Source organism: Gobius niger, assembly GCF_951799975.1.
Source record: "Gobius niger genome assembly, chromosome: 3".
NCBI lineage: Eukaryota > Metazoa > Chordata > Actinopteri > Gobiiformes > Gobiidae > Gobius > Gobius niger.
This window is the reverse complement of record NC_136854.1, coordinates 22,924,076-22,945,278: the sequence shown is the minus strand read 5'-3', so window position 1 is coordinate 22,945,278 and position 21,203 is coordinate 22,924,076. Positions and strand designations below refer to the sequence as shown.

The following is a 21,203-nucleotide window of genomic DNA, read 5'->3' as shown; positions in this document are numbered from 1 at the left end:
GCAAAAAGCCACTCCTCAGCAGTAGTACCAATTAACAGTTGAATTCTATAAATATCTCAAATGCAAGAAACACATCCTCTTTGTATTATTAATTAGACCGTTCCTTACTATTTGTTATTTGGTTTTGTATATATGTTTGAACTTGCATTAGTTGTAACTGGACATATAAAAAAACTGTACCATTTCCATGTCTGTGATTAATTTTAAAAACTTAACTGTTCACTGTTACTGTTCACTGTTTGTTGCCATTTTCCAATTCAGAAATAAAACAAGTTGTGTCTGTAATTTCTTTTCACATACTAAAAGTGGTTCCTCTAAACAAAAATGGCATGACATTTCAAAATGACTACACCCACTCACTATTTTGTGCTTATAAATGATCAACATAGAGATCAAAGAGCTATTTAAAACTATACCAATACCTTAACATGCACACTGTTAGGTTTAAACAGTGAATTTTCAGTGACTTTGCTAATTACTTAACTGTGTGCGTTCTCTCATTCACAATCCAACATATTTTATAAAGCACTTTAAAAACAACAGTCGACCAAAGTGCTGCACACAAATCCTACACAAATATGATATGAAAAGAAACATAACAGCACAAAGTAAACTCAGATTTGAATGAGTTTTCAGCAAAGATTTCGGCTTGTCTGATATACAGAGGAAGCTCATTCCACGATATTAGCGTCTGAAAAGGGACAATCTCCTCGCAGCTTCCTTTTTGTTTTAGGGACAAATGATCTGCAGATCTCAGTGAGCGAGAGGAGGAGATAAAATAATAAATAGATAAAAGATAAGATAAGATAAAATAATAAATAAATAAAAGTGCATCTATTGTCATTCATCGTACGCCCGCATATGGTTAGTATGGCTTCTCATGGTCGGTATAATTCAGAAGAGAATCACGAGGGGAGTGAATGTGTTATAAGAAAGAACTTGAAGCCTCAAGTGCATTGTTGAGTCCTGTGTGAATAGTGCTGTGGTTAGTTATACAAGCTCCAGTAAGGCCTGGTCATGCGCTCAGGAGCTATTTAAGCCAAGAGAGCGCAAAGGGCTGACTCTTGGGGGGTGCAGTTCTGGAAGAGTGAGAGGAGCAGCAGCATGCACCGTTACAGGTACGGGAACTCAACATAGCATGCACAATATTCTAATCTTTCAATCTTTCAAGTGCAGGCAAACTTATAGACTGAAACTTTCTACTTCATCAGTTCATATATAGTTAACCTATTAGCAACATTCACAACAGATTAAAATACTTTTGCTTGATGGATGCTTTTCTTGTCTCTCTACAACAATTGCATCAGGCATTATATTAGTCCCTTTTTTCAGTTAATTACATGTTCAAAGGACAAGCAAATCCTAGAGCATATCATATCATCGTTCCCACTAATGTTCAAGGCATCTCTCCACTTGTACCAGTTGAAAGCTAATGGCTGTATGAATTATGAATAACGACTGCTGCTGCCTGGAGGGGAAGAAAAAACTTCCGGAGTAACACTCAGCTTTAACATAAAACAAAGCAACTTACTTTTCCTTGCATTTGCTATTCTCTTGGTGTTTTTTTTTGCCTCCATGTTAACCTACATCGAATTGCCGCCTCATTACACCAAATAATTCCTGAAACTCTCTGCTTTTTCCCCCTGTGCTTTGTGACAGCATGTGGAGAGCAGGTGCCTTGGTTCTAACCCTTTGTGCCACGTTAGCATTGGCACAGTTCCCCAGGGAGTGTGTGACTGCAGAGGGGCTGAGGACCGGTCAGTGCTGCCCCTCGCCCAGCGGACAAACCGGGGACGAGTGTGGCTCCAGCACAGGAAGGGGGCAGTGTGTGTCCATAGCAGCTGACAGCAGGCGCCATGGGCCTCAGTACCCCTACTCTGGACGAGATGACAGGGAGAGGTGGCCACTGAGATTCTTCAATCGCACCTGCCAATGCAATGGCAACTTCACGGGCCACAACTGCGGGCGCTGTCGGCACGGCTTGACTGGACCGAACTGTGATCAGAGAGTGTCTGTGGGTAAGGATGCACATTCATCAACAAATCCTTTTAACTGTGTTTACCGGCCCTTTTATAGTCCTCAGTGTCTTGTGGTGCTTGACCCGTGTGACCAAACAACGGGCATCATCAACAGGTGGAACGATGTCCAGATCAATTTTAATTTCATTGTCCTGCACTCCCCAGTGAGAAGAAATATAATGCAGATGAGTACAGCTGACAAACAGGCTTTTGTGAATGCTCTGGACCTGGCTAAGAGAACTGTTCACCCTGACATTGTCATCTGTACAAGAAGGTACACATTTCATGTCATATAAAAACATATTCTGAAAAAGAAAAGCCATATATTCTCTCTTGCTGATGATTTAGAAGAATATGATTGCACACAACGGATACCTAAACATCTGTAAAGTACTTTAAAAATACTGAAATGTTGTCAATAAAAAAAAAAAAAAAAAAAATCTTGGGGAGATTTCTGCGTTTGATGAGAGTTTGAAGTTCCCTAACCCTAATTTTTATACTTGTTACAGAGGCAGTGGGAGTATTGAGTTAGTCTAACATGAAAATACTCTAATGTGATGAGATCTAACATGTTTGCAATTCACTGTATTGTATTATGAAACATAATTGTTAAGTAAATAAAGATTTATTTTACGTCATTAGGTATCAGGAGGTGTTTGGGCCTGATGGAAACACACCCCAATTTGAAAACATCACCATCTACAATTATTTTGTATGGACTCACTACTACTCTGTAAGCAAGACATACCTGGGGCCAGGCCAGGCCAGCTTTGGGGGTGTCGACTTCTCCCACGAGGGCCCCGGCTTTGTCACATGGCACCGCTTTCAGCTGATGCAACTGGAGAGAGACATGCAGGTGTGTGAGAGGACGCTGATTATAAATAGACACATGAAAAAGAAAGAAAGAAAAACAAAAGATTGGGGAAATAAAGAAGATGTTGGCTGGTGGAATAATGAGGCAAAATGGGAAGAAGAGGGTGGATTTGGAACGAAAGGAAAGAACAAAACAGAAGGACAAAGGAACAAAAGGATCTAACATTATCATTCTTTCTTTACTAAGTCCAGATCACTATTTATATCCGGGAGATTTCTATTTAGAGATTCAAATTGACCAAAATATAACTTTTAGTATTTCTTTTAGCACTTTAAAAACCGAAAAGCATCTACACCAAAGTACATTTATATACCAAATCTTAAATAATGAGGTCTCTGCACTCCAGAGGATTTTGCTAAAATGACTAATGAAACAGTGACAGTTTTGACCAGTGCCAGCCTACAGTGATACAACTTTCTCCGGGCCAAATGCATTTAATACATTTGAACTGTTAAGGTTTTACTAAAAGTTACTTTAAATTGGCAAGAGCAGATAATACAACTGTTTTTCTTGTGCCATTCAGGACATGCTGGCCGACCCCACCTTTGCCCTGCCTTACTGGAACTTTGCCATTGGGGGCAGCGACTGTGACATCTGCACGGACGACTTAATGGGTGCGAGGAGCAGCTTCGATGCAAACGGCATCAGCGCCAACTCCGTCTTCTCCCAGTGGAGGGTCATTTGTGAGAGTGTGGATGACTATGACACGCTAGGCACCATCTGCAACAGTAAGGCCAGAAACCTACACTTTAATTTGCCATAAGAGAGGAGAGATGCTGATGTTCAACTTTGTCTCAGCTGCTGAGAAAAGAGGGCAAACAGCTCATAAAGAGAGCATGTAGAACACAGGCTGCTATAAATACAATCTCACAGCTGTTGTGCTGCATTCAGATTGGCTTGTGATTTAATACAGTTTGTTTGCAATAAGCGTTGAAAGTAGGTTTGTGCAATATTTGAAAAACTTGTAATATGCTATAATGCTACATAAACTTTATTTCTTTCATTAAGTCATATTACTTAGAAGTCCTCAAGAAGCACAAGCTTCAAGGCAGTTAATGACCTCCTCTTTAGACACAAACTAGATGATGGCACTGGCACACGGTGATTACAATATACTACAACTCTTCACAAATACCATCACTTCCGCTTCAGGTGACCCAATGGTGCAACAGTAAGAAGTTCTCAGGTTTGAACCCCATTCTGTATGCAGTTTGCACCGGTTTGCATGAGTGCTCTAATTTTCTAACCTGGCAAGAGCCAGATTGATATTATGTTGCCAATAACATTAGTGCTGATAACAATCTGTGATAGCTCCAGTTTAAATCTTTTGTTGCAGCATTTGCTGTTGACTGGCTCAAGCACTGCTCGTTTTATCCAATCACTATCAAGTCTCAAAACAAAAAAGCAAAATGTTAATTAGTGTCTTTAAAAAATACTTGTTGTTTTCGGCAAATGTTACACCCGCCCACAAACAGCAATACTTCCAAATGATTGGCCCAAACTACTACTGGTTTGCAATTAATACCGATCAGCGGGAGCAGTACAAAATGGATTTTTCTGTGTTTGCTACACCAATAAGCAAAGTCAATCCACTTGTTCTTACTCACAGATGTGGAAGCTCCTTTTGAACAATACAGAGGGGAAAAAGTCAAGCATTTGGTACTGCATGTGAGCAGCGCCTTGTGAATGATCTGTCTCATTAATCCCCAAAGAGATTCCAAGCAGGTTTGGTATGTCCTGCATCAACAAGCATCATCTCCTTAAATGGGTGAAGGGGGGGAGAGTGTGCCTCATTTGTGCTCTACGAAGACAGGAATCTCAGTTTCTTTGATCTGGGGAATTGATCTTCAAACAGGCAGGCAACTTGGTTATGTAGCCTCCTTTTTGTGTGCGCATGCATACTGGGAGAAAAGGGGAAGGGAAAATAAAGAAAACAATCTGTTCAGTCACAATGCCCCTACACACTACTGTTGACTGGTTTTGAATAATTAACAAAGAGAATGCCACACTGTCATGTTAAAGACTGATCAAGCTAGTCTAGTCTGCTATCGAATCAGAGGGTGGTTAAATAATACAACATTTCTAAACAGCCTAATATATCTGTGGGGACCTCTGGCCTACATATGAACTTGGTGGCCTACTAAGCAAAAAGTTTCATCAAAACAAATACGATTTAAGAATGAACAGCTCTTTTTCTTTGGGAACACAACTTTTTCAGAAACCAGACAAATCAGAGGATGACTCGATACTATTGAGTCTTTGGGCCTTTGTTTAATACAAAACAAGTGATAAGCAAAAAAAAAAAAAAAGGCTTTAAGATTCAAAGGTGCAGACTGACCAATCACTAAATGAGTTTGTTCAAGTCACGTCTAAGGTCACTGATGACATCATGTAGAAAACACCTACATGACTTACCTGTGCCACAGTTTGAAAGCTGGAACTCGTCAATGGCCGTACAGTCTGTGACAGTGCAACGATGTGATTCAACTGTGTGACTGAAAAGTGCTACATAAGCAGAGCCCATTTGTTTCACCCTTTAAATACAGATACCGAGACCAGTCCCATCAGAAGAAATCCAGCAGGAAATGTGGCCCGCCCAATGGTTCAGAAACTCCCAGAACCGAAGGATGTTTTGGACTGCCTCCAGTTGAACGCTTTCGACACCCCTCCTTACTACTCCACCTCGTCTGAGAGCTTCAGAAACACTATTGAAGGTACGCTCATGAAAATCACACAAAGTTAAAAGGATGTTAAAAGTGAGTCATTTCTCAAACGATCTACTGAAAAATCTCAAAGCCAGAAACTGCAGTCACGCGCCATACTCCACCCACACTCGCATATGGTTTGCTCCAGCACAACATTTGCTGTTCCTAATTTTGGAAATCTATTTTTTTTTTTCACGTGATGTTTATTGTTGTTTCTGTGTTTTCTAGGCTACAGTGCTCCTCAGGGAATGTATGACCCTGTTATCCGTAGCCTTCACAACCTGGCCCACCTCTTTCTGAATGGGACAGGGGGACAGACTCACCTCTCGCCCAACGACCCCATCTTTGTCCTGCTGCACACATTCACTGATGCCATCTTTGATGAATGGATCAGCAGACATCAACCCGGTACACACATTAATCTACTTAAATCTGCTATCATCATGTGAAAGTTTAAAAAGGAATATGACAAAAGCCCTGTATAATGAAGATAAATCATAAGTAAAACATGACAGTAACAACAGTGACGGGGGATTTGTATTGTATCATTACAGATAAAGATAGTTTTATTGTCACTTCACAGAGAAATTGAAACGGCATTACTCTCAAACCCGTGGTGCAAATGTAATAAAATGTCAAAGAATGCAAACAAAATGAGAAGAAGGGTTTAGAGTTCCTTTGAGGAGCTGAAGTACAGATTGTGAATGCAGGGGGAAGCACTGGCCAGGGAAGGGAGAGTTCATCGTTCTGACAGCCTGGTGGATGAGTTTGCTGGACGTGGCCCATAGACTCTCTCCACACAGGAGGCAGTACTGTACACTGAACAGTCTGTGTGAGAGTATGTGGGATCACCGGTGATTCCGACGGCATTATGAGTGAGACGGGTAGTAAATCATCAATCAATAAATCAACTGTTCATTGTCAGTATCATTTAAAAACAACATTTCATTGGAGCATTTCAACAGTATATAGTATGTTGTGAAAGTGCATAATAACTGGTGCAGATCCCGTTAATAAATACCCATTGTGTAAACATGGCACATCAAGAGTATATCGACCTGAATGGAGGGGAGAGGGGCACTAATTATCTTTTTAGCAGCTCTGGAGGCAAGCCTTTGTAAACGACTAATGATACTTTCCTGGATCATGATGGTTATCTAGCTCTAAGATACATTTTCCAGGGAAGTTCATTTAAGATTATGATTTAGATTTAAGATTTTGTTTTGTATGGGCAGGTGAGGTTGTTTACCCTGAAGAAAATGCTCCTATTGGCCACAATCGACAATTCAACATGGTTCCCTTCTGGCCTCCTGTGACCAACGCTGAGATGTTTGTGGCTGCACCGGAAAACCTGGGCTACTCCTATGAAGTTGCATGGCCCGGTCAGTGCCAAAATATAACATTTTATGTTATTTTATCCACTAACCTTCCTAACATGGATGACTTTTCTTCTCTCATCTCCAGTGCGTGAGTTCACAGTGTCGGAGATCATCACAATAGGTATAGTTGCTGCAGTGCTGGTAGTTGCAGTCGTGGGAGGGGTCATCGCTTGTGCCGTGCGTGCCCGCACCTACCGCTCCATTGAGGGCCTGGAGCCACTTCTGGGAGAGACTTTCCGGCGCTACTCTGAGGATGACAGGAGACTCGACAAATCACAATCAGTTGTCTAAAAGTTCCCTTGGATAGGCCTGAACATTAAACTTTACAATGTTTTTATATTCCCCTTACAATGTCTTCTAATAAAGCTGAACTGGTTTTGAACCCAGAATTGACTGTGTGGATTACACTTTGTTAGCTGTAAACTGAAAGGTTAGTGGAGTGTTTGTGTGGCAGTGTGTCAGACAAATCAGCAATGGCTCTTTGACACTGCAGCTGCAGACATGTATAGTAGCCATTCCCAAAGTCGGAGACGTCACGGACCCATTGGGCTCCCCAATCTATTATAGAAAACGCTATTTCAATGGCCGCCGCCTGGGCGCCGCCATGTTTATTTCCCATACCGACTTTGAAGCTAAGCAGGGAAGTGCCTGGTTAGAACTGGGATGGGAGACCGTTCCTCCGAAGCTAAGCAGAGACGGGCCTGGTTAGGACTGGGATGGGAGACCGTTTGGGAACACCAGGAAGCCTGGCGACAGTACTGAGTGTGTGCGTGGACATCCGCGGCCGGCCCCCACGTGACGGCCCCACCGGCCGCGGGCATTGGCCACGGGTCCATATGGACCGCGGTGCTGCTGTCCGAGGACAACCCGCTGTCACAAAAACGCGAGTGCACGCGATCTGACTGCCGTGCGTGTGCGCGCATCCAAACAGGGCGATGTGTGTGTGTGTGTGTGTGTGTGTGCGTGTGTGTATGTGTGTGCGTGCGTGCGTGTGCGTGTGTGTATGTGTGTGCGTGCGTGCGTGCGTGTGCGTGTGTGTATGTGTGTGCGTGCGCGTGCGTGCCCAAAACCTGCTCAAACACGAGCCTCTAATCAAACGCGCTGCTCCGACTGATTTCTCCTCCGTGTGCGTCAAAGCGAAAATGAAACCACTTAACGAGCGCATGGCCTGCACTGCGTAGTTTTTTTTCCATTTTTTTTAACGTTGCTGCTGTACCATTTGTTTTCTATTTTGCTTTCACGTATTGTGACCCCAGAGGTACATTTTATTCTAAAGCAGCTTTGAAAGCATTGCCAATTTTATTGTAAGGTTATAAATACTGTCTAATAACGATCATTAGGCTATTTCGGTTCAAAACCTACTCATTCTTTTTTTTTATTGTACACTACCGCGATGCACCAAACCACGGGTCCTGCACCGTGAACCAAACCGTTACAGCTGAACCCCTAATATTTCTCCATAATTATTCCACTGTCTCTTGAATCCTGTTCCCCAAGTTTAGCGAAAAGCGTTGTTTATAAGAAAGGAGCACGGGTGCATCAAACACTCCAATTGCAGTTTGTTTGCCATTTTTTGGAGCCTTCATTCTTTTACTCATTTGTAGTGGCCATAGTTTTTGGAATGGGTTGGGAACCACTGCTCTACAGCTGAACTGTGTGACGGGTTGGACATTTCTTTGTAATCACTCACAATCTCTGAATATCAAATGTGGAGACTAGCGAGGCCCGGCCGAAGGCCGGGTCTCAGCTAGTATAAATATATTATTCTGAGGAATTAGATTTTATTTTACACCTAAAATGACATAAAAGGCAACATTCAGCCATGTAGGCTAAATACAGGTGTAAATTTAGATTTCCTTTAACCTCTTAACCCCCACCTGAACCCATTTCCCACATCTGAAAAGTTTCTTGAATAAAGCATCAAAATAGTAACAAAAGCGAGAAGAAAACAAGGATGAAAACGTAACTAAAAAGGTGACCAAAAACGCCTCAACAGAGCAACAAAAACGCAAAAGAAAACCATGACAGTGTAGCAAAAAAGTGACAAAAGCTCAATAAAATAGTGGCAAAAGTGAGATTAAAGGAAAGTGAAACTGGCCTTTAGGCTGTTAATTCAAGTCAAGACGCAGTTAGATTAAGGTAAAGCCGAACTGGAGAAAATACACTCACTTAAGGCGGGTGGTAAGACGTAAAAAAATCTTTTCTTTATTTTTTTTAATGTTCTGTAGACAAGATTTGGGCCCCACCTGCAGTGCCACTGAGGCCCCCCAGGGGGCCCTGGACCTCCCTTTGGGAACCACTCCGTAAAGCATCATCTCTAAAGACTCAATACTTGTGCTCCAGCATGTGTTGTTGTTTTATCATAGGGCCTTGATTAAAAAAAAAAAAAAGAAAACAAAAATAGATCATAATTCTGGAGCTGCCTGCATGAGCTATGCAGTTTTTCCAGAGGAACGAGCTTGCCCCCCTTGGCCCACGTGCTGAGGACGCCGTTATTTTTGTGCCAGAAGAAAGCACTAAATGCATTTGATTGGCTAGAAATTAGCACTGCTGCATTAGTTGGTTTTAAATTAAATTTAACTTCACTTTAAGCTGCATGCTAACGTTTTCAAAAGTCAGATTAGGCTAATGGAACTCAACCTGATAATGTAATCTACATTTAACTACTTACCAACGACATGCATCGCGCATTAGCGTATAGAAATTCTGCAAACACATCTCAAAATGATTTATCAACTTCGATGGAGAAAGGGAAAGGCAACCGGAGATTCATTAAAACGCAAACACTGCCTCTATGTGGCGAGAGCGTGACACTGCGCTCAGCGCATTTGCAAATCACTCTTGTAGATAAGGCCAGTTATTAGAACAACTGTAGGCCTGTTTTGCGAATTAAATAAATATCCAAATTATTCTTGATTATTAGGCTATATTATTTAGGTAAAAAACAAAACAGGCATTTCAACAATTTTCAAAAAAGCAAGTTCTGTAATGATGGTGTTCATAAGAACTGCAAGAAAAACGATTAGGGAAGAGAATGTATTCGTGAGAGCATGGGAGCACACTTCTTTGTCAACAAATTATTCAATACAAATCTGACACAGATGTGTAACCTGATTCCACATTACCTGTAACTTAAGTTAAGAGCATAAGCTGAGACAGAAAATACATTTGCAAACAAATGTCTCATTTAGAAAACAGGAGTTATCTGGGGAGATTCTGCTCGGTGGCTCTGCATTAATCAAAGCCATCTGTTCACATTGTGAGCTTTATTGAAGTCCAGACAACAGCGTCTGTTGTCCTTCCCTGAAATGAACCACTTCCAAACTCCAAAGCTGGCACACGGATGACTTTAAGAAAGATACATGAAGAAATTGTAAGCATGTCATATGGTCTGAATTTTATAGGCCATAAACACCAGTTATCTAGCTCCTGGGCTTGCAAATCAAATTAATGTTTTACCTTCTTTTAACTGATAATTGAATCATCAGTGCCTTCAATGTGCCTACTCTTTGTGAACACAAAGCACAGCCACATTTCTCTAAATAGACTTCTCTTCTTCCCAGTTGATCCCCAAGAGCCTCAAAAATGTGCTGCTGAATGCTACTAGTTTGGCCAAATGCTGAGTGTGGATTTCCTTTGAATTAAATTAAGCTTTGCATTACCTCATTGTGTGCTGCGCAACTACACCATGAGCTTCATACATAGACCGATTAAACAATCAAACTTTTTGTGACCCATACTTTGGGAACCCCTAATTTTGGACAAAAAAAATGCTATACGGCAGGTGTCACTTTTACTTTCTCTTAAACATATATCAAAAACATACACAATAAAACATGCCTAACATTCATGAACTACAACATATTCTTATGTTATGAATTGTTTTCACAGACAGTCAAGAAAAAAAAGAGAAAGCATCATACATATAAAACAGTACATGTACAAGGCTTAACCATAAAGATTGTACAGACTGAACATTTGCTAAAGACAACGTGAGACTATGAAAGGTGGAATAAAAAGCAAGTAAGGCCCAGTACTGTGAACTGGGCTTTTTTCCCCCAAAAAGGGCAGATGAATCCACAGAATGCATTTTGTAATCATTTGTGAGATACACATTAATACAATACAGGAACATAAATAAATAAAAAAAAGTCTAGAATAATAGTGCCATATAAAACGGATTGGCAGGAGAATTTGGCATGGTTCAGATATTTTGACAAACCTTGTCATGTTTTTATTTTATTACCATCATAGATAATGTTGTCCATAACCCTAACCCTACTGCGCTGTTACTAAATCCAGTTATTCTCTACGGCCTATGATAGTGATACTGTACTGCTTATTGACCTCGAGCCTTAATGTACTTTATACTGCATTGGTTATGATATTATCCATCTACGAATCAGAACAATTCCTTTCTTTTGCCTTTTGCTTGCACGTTGTTGTGGCTCACATAGAATGATTGAAGTATTGATAGTTTTTTGGTTCAGAGAGCTTACTTTGCTGATTTTGTTTACCTCCTGACTTTTCATATCCTGAATGGCTTTGTGTGTAGGCCATCTTGTCTTAAGACAGTACAGTGAGGACCACAGTTCCCTTCGTCTTCTTCAGGATTTCTACAGCTTCGGCATGAGTCACTCCTTCAAGACAATGTCCATTTACAGCAATAATCTGATCTCCACGTTTGAGCCGGCCCTCCTCTATGGCTGCTCCCTAAATAAAAGAATAAAAGAAAGAATTTGACAGTGCACGAGGGAACATAGAGAGCATATTTAATTGCAAATGTAAATAAACGCTAGATATTCTATTGACTTTTTATGTCCAGTCCAAAGTGATAAAGTAACTAATTTCTTTTGTAAAACGCACAAGTGCCAGTTGCTATATAATCCATTATATTGTAGACGAGCATTTTAACAGATTCCTGTCTCTTTGTCTCACCTTGTTGAAGACAGTTTTCACATAGATAGGCAAATCTCCATGGGGGCTTCCAAACCCCCCCACTATGCTGAAGCCCAGACCTGAGGAGCCTCTCTCCAGGCTGATGGTCTTGTATTTGCGAGGGCTGGGGAACATAAGTAAAAGGTATTGAAGAATCAAAGTAATTAGAGGAAAATATGTCAAAGAACATTTAGAATGATTTATTTTTTTACCCGCATGTTATAGTGGATTTAAAAAATAATTATACAAATGGATCAAAATGGTTAGTACTGGTAAAATCCAGAAACTAGCAGTATGATTGAGTGGTACTGCAAGTAATAGTAGTAAAGTAATTGTATTGATAATTACTTTATAATCATTTTCAGTTTTTCATCCACTTATAAATGTTGAATTATTGTAAACAAATGTATTTAATAATATAATAGTACCACATATTGTTGTGTGAGCGTGGCAGGCTGCTGGACTGTTCTGCTGAAGCTGAAGGGCTGTCACTGTGAACCCATGTGCTGCCCTCAGTCACACCTGATGCCACCTGAAACATTCACACGAACAATCACCTTGCGAAATAATCTTTTATAATTGTTAAAATACAGATGGTATATTTTGCTGCCTATAATTAAGTGATACACTAGTCTAGAAAATAGAAATCCTCTGACAGTCTTAAATTAGATTCAGTGTATAATCAGTGTCATAAGCCTAATTATGTTTTAATGATAGTGTTTGGTTCATATCTAAAGACTGATGTGAAAAGAGCGATCAGAATTCACTCTCGACGAACAATAAGACACCACTGCATCAATTGTTTCCCTTTCACTCCCATTGAATTCGTGTCAGTTGGAGGCGACATGACGGAGGAGACTCAACATGACGCTCGACTCTGCTGCTGTTTTGAGGCAGTAATGAACAGTGTGCTGTCACTTTTACCTCTACACTGACACTTCCACTGGCTGTTTTCAGCAGGGCCCCAGCCTGGACATGAGTCATTCCCTTTGTAGACACGCCATTAATACTTAGAATTCTATCTCCCGTCTGAATCATATAATAGAACGATGTTAAATATTTTAATATTCAAGAATCAATCTGGAACAATGCACAGAAACATAAGGCCGCTCCTCACCTGTAATTGCTGTGTTTTGGCAGCCAGACCATTGGTATCCATGGCAGCAATAAAGGGAGGTGCGTTGCTATGGGGACCTCCAGCCAAACTGATGCCCAGGGTGTCACATGGACCCTGTGATGATAGCACACAAAATATGATGCACACTTTTAGTAGGGAACACATTTTTTTCTTACCTTATGTATTGTAACTCTTCGGATTTCTGCTAAAGCTGGGGAGTAAAGCAAATGTTCAGGATTTAGTCTAATTAGTTCAACATAACAGTTTGTGCTTATTTGTAACTGACATGGACTGAACTCACAGGAGCTCCGTGTTTTGTTTTCTGTCTCCGCCTGGTGGCTAAGTGAGGCATCACATCCACTAGTAGGGGTCAGGGTTGAACAATCAGAGTCTTCGCTCTGGATAAAACAGAACTTAAAGAACTCCTAGGTCCACAAAGTACTATTGTTAAAACATGCAACACAAGATCTGAGAAGCTACCAACTACATTAATTGCAAAGAGTTGAAGTTTAGGATAATTATACACGTCTCAATGTGTTAACACTTTTTACTGTTGAGGAATTCTACAATCACTCCAAACACAAAAAATAGAACAAAGCAAACAGAAAATACTTTACCTGGCTTCGCTGTGAGTACTGTATACCAGCTTTAAATCGAGCCACTTCCAAATGAACTATGACATTGCATTTCTGTAATAAAATATATTATCATTATAAATGTATATTTCCTAATCATCATCATCATTTACGGTTAATAAATAATGAAAGGAATAATTGAGACCTGTAGGAGTTTTTCAGCATGATCTTGAGAAGCTGCTCGGACGTCCTCCCCATTGATTGACAAGATCTGGTCACCTAGCAACAACCTGCCATCCGAATCAGCTGTACCTCCTCTAATGATATCTGACACAAAGATGCCCGTGTCATTACTGTCAGAAAAAAACAGAGGTCAAAGTCTGTATCTTTTTCCATGGCCATAAAATACGCTGCATTAAATAACCTGCAGAACTGTTTTGCATAATGTCACACCTCACTGTATAAAGGACAGGCATAGCAATAAAATCTGCTCTTATATACTTGGGGGATTTTATCTACACTGTAGCTATTCGACCTGGCTCAATGCATTTAGAAAATAAGTCTATCTAAATGACATCTACTAATATAAAACATTTTTCCTGTATGTAAAAAAAACTGCCTACCTTTTGCCCACAGTGGTAAAGCCTAGCCCCTCACCGGGCCGACACCTCAACTCCAGACTGAAGACGTCCCACAGGTCCTCCTCCTGGTAGGCCTCCTGGTGCCTGAACACACGCAGAGACACTCTCTGTGTGGTGAGGCGCAGCACTCCGATGGCCTCATCATGAGTGGCCAATCGTAAGTCTATACCATTCACCTGCAACAAGGTCATCAATGATGAACAGAGAATTCATATTTTGTAAAAATAATATATATATATATATATATATCTTGGATAAAGTAGTCGCCAAAATTGCACTTTATTATGAAACTTTCAAACTAAGGTAAAATATAAAATTCCTTGTGGAAATCATTAATAACAAAATCCTACTGTGCATAACTACGTCATATTTTTTTTGGTGAGATCAATGCTAATTCCATGTGATTTCAATCTACCTCTAATATCTGGTCTCCAGCCAGTAACCTTCCATCTTTTTGTGCGGCACCACCATCATTTACCTCATGGATTATCACTGCCCCCTGGTGGACAAAAACACAGTTTAAAATACAGTCTGCTGCCATTGAAACATGCCATGAGAAGAGTGAGTGACTCACCAACAAAGTGTCACATCCTCCGACAATACTCAGTCCCAGCCCGAGATTCCCTTTATGGATTTCTATGGCAGTTTCCTTGCCCGGCACAATGGGGCAGTTTTGTGGTTCAGTGGAGACAGGAACGGACTTTAGCCTATCAGAGTGTGTTATTGTAGTGGTGTGTGCTGTATTAGGAATTGGAGATGAGGAAGCTGAGGAAGAGAGATTGCTGGAGGAAGGCTGTGAGAGAGACTCCGGACATGAGATGGAAGGGGGAGGATGCAGAGAGGGGGTCGTGGAACGTCTCAGAGACAGTTTGACAGTGACCCCATGTTTGAGAATCAGACTGGACACCTGGAAGCAGAAAGGACAGCCAGGATATACATTATTAAATCACACTGACCTTGACTGACTGATATTTTTTGTGCAATTTTAACAGCGCACCTTGTCCACGGAAGACACAGGTTCGTCGCCCACAGCTACAATTCTATCTCCAACCATTATCCGTCCGTCCTCGAAAAACACAAGAATAATGTTGATGTGAGAGAGGGACCCAGAATAATTATTACATTTACAGCCTGTGGGCAGATGTCTTACTAAGTGTGGCCTGAAGTCCTACATGAAAGCCTATTAGTAACTGATGAGATAATGAGCATGACAACCTTCATATGCACTGTAATGTAGTTAATATGGAAACTAGATTAACATGAGGCAAATATGTGAACCATGTCAATTGTCACATTGTGCCAATTAACACCAGTATATAGATGCAAATTGACATTGGTTGATGAAATAGGGTTCAGCGTCTGGTTTTGCAGTTAAGTGGACCTACGCCATCTAAATTTCTTCCCATCTACAAAAAAGAACTTTATTCATTCAAGGGCCACATGTGATTCTAACATTCCAGAATCACCCAATTGTATTAACTTAGTATCCTGATGCCAGACCGAAATTGTGTCGAAATAACTCCACGCCTATTTACAATGCAAAAATCTCACCTTACTGGCAGTGCCCTGTTGGATGACAGACTGGACTACAACTCCTTGATCCTCTTCACCTAAGAGCAGACCAAGTCCCACGTGATCCTAGAACAGAGGTTATACATGTGATGTCATAACATAGCAACAGCACGGCAGTTAGTACTCCATCCTGTCAACAGCAAGAAACTGAATAGGAAGTCAGTTTATGGTATTCATTGATTTGCCAGTGAATATGCATTAAAAAGTGCATACCCATGCAATATCAAAGCAAAATACATTGAGTAACAGTAAAAAAAACACAGCCAGAGAGAACAAGTGAAGAAGAACTTTGGTTGAACTTTAACAGGTGTGAGAGTAATTGAGTGATAGCTTTTACCTGGGGAAGGATGATGTGCTGGATGTCTTTGGATGACTCTGTGCAGTTTGTCTCAGGGTAAACTCTGTCCTCACTCCCTGTTCTTGAACACTGACCAGCTTGACCCACAGCCTCTTTGTTCCTAAAAATAACAGCATGAAAACATGGCATCATTTTCAGTTGAACATTTTTCAAGTCTGCTTTGGGACATGTGTTACCTAATAAGGATAATCTTGACTTTGGCAGGAGCATTGTTGATTATGGTGGTGGCATTCTGGTGACTCCGACCATACAAGATCTGACCATTGATCTGAACAATAAATGATTATCATACCTTATATTCATTATTATTGTTTTAAATATACTAATGTGTTATAGTATTTTATGCAACTTCTAAGGGTAGGCCTTATTTATTTTACTGTCAACAATGTAATATTATGCAATACGTAGCGATCACCTTCAAAATAAAGAAAACATCTCCTTGAAATAATTTGCTTTGAATTTGTAACGGCGCGTATCACTTGGCTCATCTGTGACAATTTGATTTGTCCACAAGATTGTCATTGACAGAAATGCTGTATATACTGCACATTTAATCATACTTGAAGGCTATAACACATGTTGTATTCCGTACCTCCAGCAGTTCATCTCCTACCCTAATCCTCCCATCGAAGCCAGCGGGTCCTTCAGGGTCTATGTACTCTACGTAGACACTCATCCGAGCCCTGGAGCTGCTCTTGTTCCCCGTCAGCCGAATACCCAGCCCCTGAGCGTCCGGATCTTTCTCCAGCTCAATCATAAGGAGTTTTCCGGACAAGCTGCCATAGCGCTGAAGCATCTTTTCTACAGTTAACAAACAGGAGGCTGTTAGCAGAAAGGAATGATGGGAAGTCACACAAAAAAATATAATAAAAATGGTGACATGACTCTGGTGGAAGGGAGCAGCACTGTCTAGGGCTGCCTGTGTGTACAATTTGTCTGGAAGGAAATGTCAGCAATGTTGAGGGAGATGACAGACGTCTATGTTCCACGTTCTCCCATTATGCGGCATAATACAGAAATAACTGTCGGCACGGGGTATGGGCTACTGCTTAAAATATGGATGTAGAGTGTGCGTCATCAAGCAAAAGTTACTGAAAACATTATATATCAGTAGTTGGATCATACACTGCTCTGCACCCAATTTAAATCAATAATTTACATGCATTGACTTTGGTTGTGATCGTTAATGGATGGTTGATAAACTATTCTATTATATGCAATATGCAAACCGTGTCAGGCAAACATGTGAAAATGAAAGTACTCTCAGAGGGAGATACAACGCCTGTCACACACCCTCCTCGGTCCTGCCTTGGGGATAAGACCATTGAGTCTTGATCAGTGACAGATCCAACTGACTGAAAAACAGCTTTATCCACCAAGCTGAACTTTCTCCTTCCCTCAAAAAGGACAGTTTACCCCCATTACGTAAAAATATATTTGATATTGCTCTCTATATATTGTTAACTATTATTGGTCTCCACCAGGGCTGCCCTTTGTCTCCGGTTCTGTTCATCACTTTTATGGACATAATTTCGTATGCGTATGCCAGGGCCGGAAGGTGTCCAATTTGGATAAAACAGATGATATTGATATGTTGGCGTGATTTTTTTTTCAAGATCCACCCCTGGGCATCGATAGTGACGCTTTCGGCCGCTGGGAGGCAAAGCTCTCAATTTACCGATCGATCTACGTTCCCACCTTCACCTATGATCATGAGATCTGGGTAATGACCGAAAGGACAAAGTCGCGGATTCAAGCTGTCGAAATGAGTTTCCTTCACAGGGTGGCTGGGCGCACCCTAAGAAATAGGTAGAGGAGCTCAGTCACAAGGGAGGAACTTGGAGTGGAGCCATTGCTCCTTGACGTCAGGAGGAGCCAGCTGAAGTGGCTCGGGCATCTAGTTCGGACGCCTAATGGTTGCCTCTGTCTTTCCGGGCATGTGTGCGGATAGGGAAGTCAAGTCTGGGTGTCTCTGCTCAGACTGCTTCCTCTGCAACCCGGCCCCGGATAACGCGGAAGAAAATAGAGGGATGGCATGTGTTTTTACTTGAGTTAACTAATCACATCAACAAACAAATAAATGCAAAAAAAAAGTTTTTTTGTGGCAATAGCAGGAAAGAATGAGTCAATTGTAATGGCTTTTGTAATGATTCACACTCACGCCTGCCAGTGTCGACCTCATCTTCTGCTGCTGTTTGTGTGTGAGATGGGACAGTCAGGGGGCTCCTGCGATCCACTCTCTGAAGTGTTGGCGAGGGCACCTTAGGGAGAAGTGATTCTGCATTATTGAACAGGCAGAGAACGAGATGCCTCAGGGGTCCTTGAGGCATGAGTTGGACTATCCCTGAGGCTTTGCTTGATGTGCTTGAAGACGTGTTAGCATAAAAACTGACGAACACACTGAATTAATGAACGCAGATTCAATCAAGGCTAAAAATAACATGAAAGATGACCAGAATCGTGCATGAGTTTGCAACCAACTTACAAGTGCACAGGGAAGTAACTTCAAAGAATTCACTACTATCTATTTTGAGGGCACAGCATTTCCATCAAAGAGAGAAATAACAATGGTTGAAATAAACAAGGTAGTAGATACAAGGGACTTAACAACATGGGTACTCTGCAAATATACATTATAATAAGTTTTGTGATTTGTGCTTAGTGCAAACGGTCATGGAAAACAAAACCAGCCATAACATTAGGACCACTTGTCTTTCAGTTTGTAGCTCCAAACACAACAGTACACAACATTAATTCTGACAATAATCTATCAGAATTCAGAACATGCTAAGGCAGCACATCAGCTGTTAAACATCACCCAGCCAGTTACTTCTTTGGAAAATTTTGATAGGTACCACAACTATCCCCTGTAAAGGCACCCTGAGAGATGCTCTGATGCAGTCACGTAGCTGTAACAATTTGAGACAACACAAATACTTACACTTGACCATTCCCCACTTTGAGAACAATGAGGATAAAATGCTAATTTTATTCCTTATAAAACCCATGAAATAAGATAGGTCACAAATTCGACTAGCTAGTGGTCATAAAGTAATGACTGATCATTTCAGCAACACACATCACAGAGCATGATAATACCAACCTTAAAGGGAGTAGGAGTGTACGGGTTGGTGGGGGAGAGGTTATGGAACAAACCACTGTGGGATTCCTATGGTAAAAAGGGAACACATCTAGACCCATATTTATCGACAAAACACAACTAAAATAAAAACCAGTGCTTTCCTAAAACAGTACAGTTTCTTTTCGAAGGCCAAAAAGGTGTAAATGACTCAACTATTGCAGTATTCTTATAACACCCACAGTTAAGTGAGAAACTAGAGCATTCGATAGTTACCCAAACAGAAGTACCTGACTCCCAACTTTCTATATTAAAATAAATCTGACAGAAAGTTTCCACCTTGTCAAAAATAAAATTATCAAGTGACTTTTACCTTGTTGCTGTGCGAGTTGGAGAGTGGACTTGGAGTTTGTCTCTCATTGTTACTGTGCATAGGAGACTGTGGGCGAAACACAAGATGCAGAGTAGGCAAATTCGTATCAGTGTGCCTCCCAGGAAGATGGTCTATAGGTGCTATTGCGTGTGGTACATGGCAGTAACTTTTTAACTTATGGTAAGCCTAGGGAGTCAGTTATTATCCATCATATCTTTATCTCCTACAATTTCTTTCTAAATGTTATTTTTTTATCTTGTCTAGCTGTCCATCGTTTCTCATTTTTTAATCATATTTACCTGGGATCTTTGTAGGGCAGACTGCACCAAAAACATCACAGATTCTCCTGCTTTGCGAATAGCCTCCACTGCCTGCTCATGACTGGCATCTCTGAGATCCATGTCACCAACCTGAAGCAAATGTAATGGATACAACAATGCTTCATGATTTGGCTTCTTGGGAAATAGGCAATTTTCCATTTCCCTCTATATTGTCGTGCAATGGGTTAATAAAGGAGAGCAGAAAAACATATAAGCGAACAAACCAATCTGCTACAGTAAGCAGTAATTGTTATTCATCCGATTACAGGGGCACATTCATTATATTTATTTTTACTCTGAAACGCTCAACCACTCTGGCTACAAAGCTACTCTCGAGTTCTACCTACACACAGCCACTGGGGCATACCTCCAGTATCCTGTCTCCAGTCCGAAGGGTGCCATTAAGTGCTGCCGGGCTGTCGGGGCTGATGTGCTTGATGAACACCCCCCTCATCATGTCTCCACTGCTCAGTCTGCGGCCCATGCCTCTGCCTCCCATAATGCTGATGCCCAGGGACTGTCCTGGCACTCGAAACAAATGCACACTAAAGCAAAGAGAAACATACAGGCTACATTAGGGGCCACAGAGTCCCACTTAGACTATGGGTACAGTCATGATAGATGTGGCGTGTCTGAAAGTCTGATGAAAACCTACTTAGTTTGAAAGATTGCAACAAAAATACACATTGAGGACAAATTAATCCTTTTTTTTTTTTAAACTCTCGCTAAGGGTAGAGTTCCCCAGATTAAGTAAAAACATTGTATTATTGTAGTATTGAGGGGACATGTACACAATGTAGATTTTGCATGAATTGTGGTTTCTATGATTTACAGTCTAAATACACAGTGAGAACTTAAAAATGTTGTACATGCTCTTTGCAGTTCCTGCCCTTGCTGTGACAACATCACTAGAACACCACCCCATTTCCCTAAGCTCTACCCGGCACAGGAGGGATAAAAGGGCATACCAGATTAGGAATAAAAAATATACACAAATGAAATAAGAACTGATATGACTGATTCACTGACCTTCTAGGCTGGTCCCAGGACACAACCAAGCGAGGGTGGAATTCCTCCTTAGATGCATGATCTATTTCATCCACTTTAAGCCCTGCGTCCAATTTAGGTGCTTTCCCATCAGTGTGATGGTCCTTGATGTTTCTTGTATCATCTCCAAGTGTGTTTTTGAGCTCTGCTTCTGCCAGACATGTTTTTTGAATCTGCCAACTGAAAGAAAAAAATACAATTGAATTT

General features: G+C 41.0%; 2 protein-coding genes across 2 annotated transcripts in view; one reads left to right on the top strand and one right to left on the bottom strand.

Moving 5' to 3' along the window:
* Positions 1 to 1,078: 1,078 nt before the first annotated feature.
* On the top strand, positions 1,079 to 7,337 carry tyrp1b (tyrosinase-related protein 1b). The gene is made up of 9 exons (XM_079554292.1): positions 1,079 to 1,118; positions 1,660 to 2,018; positions 2,184 to 2,292; positions 2,661 to 2,874; positions 3,416 to 3,620; positions 5,439 to 5,606; positions 5,826 to 6,005; positions 6,833 to 6,979; positions 7,062 to 7,337. Exons 1-9 carry the CDS (start codon positions 1,105 to 1,107, stop codon positions 7,265 to 7,267), a joined length of 1,602 nt encoding a protein of 533 aa, XP_079410418.1. The 5' UTR covers positions 1,079 to 1,104; the 3' UTR covers positions 7,268 to 7,337.
* A 3,772-nt stretch (positions 7,338 to 11,109) lies between these two features.
* LOC306960234 (multiple PDZ domain protein) overlaps positions 11,110 to 21,203 on the bottom strand; it is a 39,956-nt gene continuing 29,862 nt past the window's right edge. Inside the window, exons 22-44 of the mRNA XM_079552602.1 lie at positions 20,979 to 21,176; positions 20,317 to 20,494; positions 19,929 to 20,039; positions 19,630 to 19,695; positions 19,281 to 19,346; positions 18,339 to 18,438; positions 16,770 to 16,978; positions 16,354 to 16,445; positions 16,157 to 16,277; positions 15,799 to 15,885; positions 15,245 to 15,313; positions 14,822 to 15,154; positions 14,663 to 14,746; positions 14,230 to 14,423; positions 13,812 to 13,959; positions 13,649 to 13,720; positions 13,333 to 13,456; positions 13,208 to 13,242; positions 13,032 to 13,145; positions 12,839 to 12,943; positions 12,343 to 12,446; positions 11,915 to 12,038; positions 11,110 to 11,689 (exon numbers count right to left, since the gene is read on the bottom strand). Of these exons, the coding sequence (XP_079408728.1) occupies positions 11,543 to 11,689; positions 11,915 to 12,038; positions 12,343 to 12,446; positions 12,839 to 12,943; positions 13,032 to 13,145; positions 13,208 to 13,242; positions 13,333 to 13,456; positions 13,649 to 13,720; positions 13,812 to 13,959; positions 14,230 to 14,423; positions 14,663 to 14,746; positions 14,822 to 15,154; positions 15,245 to 15,313; positions 15,799 to 15,885; positions 16,157 to 16,277; positions 16,354 to 16,445; positions 16,770 to 16,978; positions 18,339 to 18,438; positions 19,281 to 19,346; positions 19,630 to 19,695; positions 19,929 to 20,039; positions 20,317 to 20,494; positions 20,979 to 21,176 (2,881 nt within the window). The 3' untranslated portion in view covers positions 11,110 to 11,542. The remainder of the gene's footprint in view (positions 11,690 to 11,914; positions 12,039 to 12,342; positions 12,447 to 12,838; positions 12,944 to 13,031; positions 13,146 to 13,207; positions 13,243 to 13,332; positions 13,457 to 13,648; positions 13,721 to 13,811; positions 13,960 to 14,229; positions 14,424 to 14,662; positions 14,747 to 14,821; positions 15,155 to 15,244; positions 15,314 to 15,798; positions 15,886 to 16,156; positions 16,278 to 16,353; positions 16,446 to 16,769; positions 16,979 to 18,338; positions 18,439 to 19,280; positions 19,347 to 19,629; positions 19,696 to 19,928; positions 20,040 to 20,316; positions 20,495 to 20,978; positions 21,177 to 21,203) is intronic.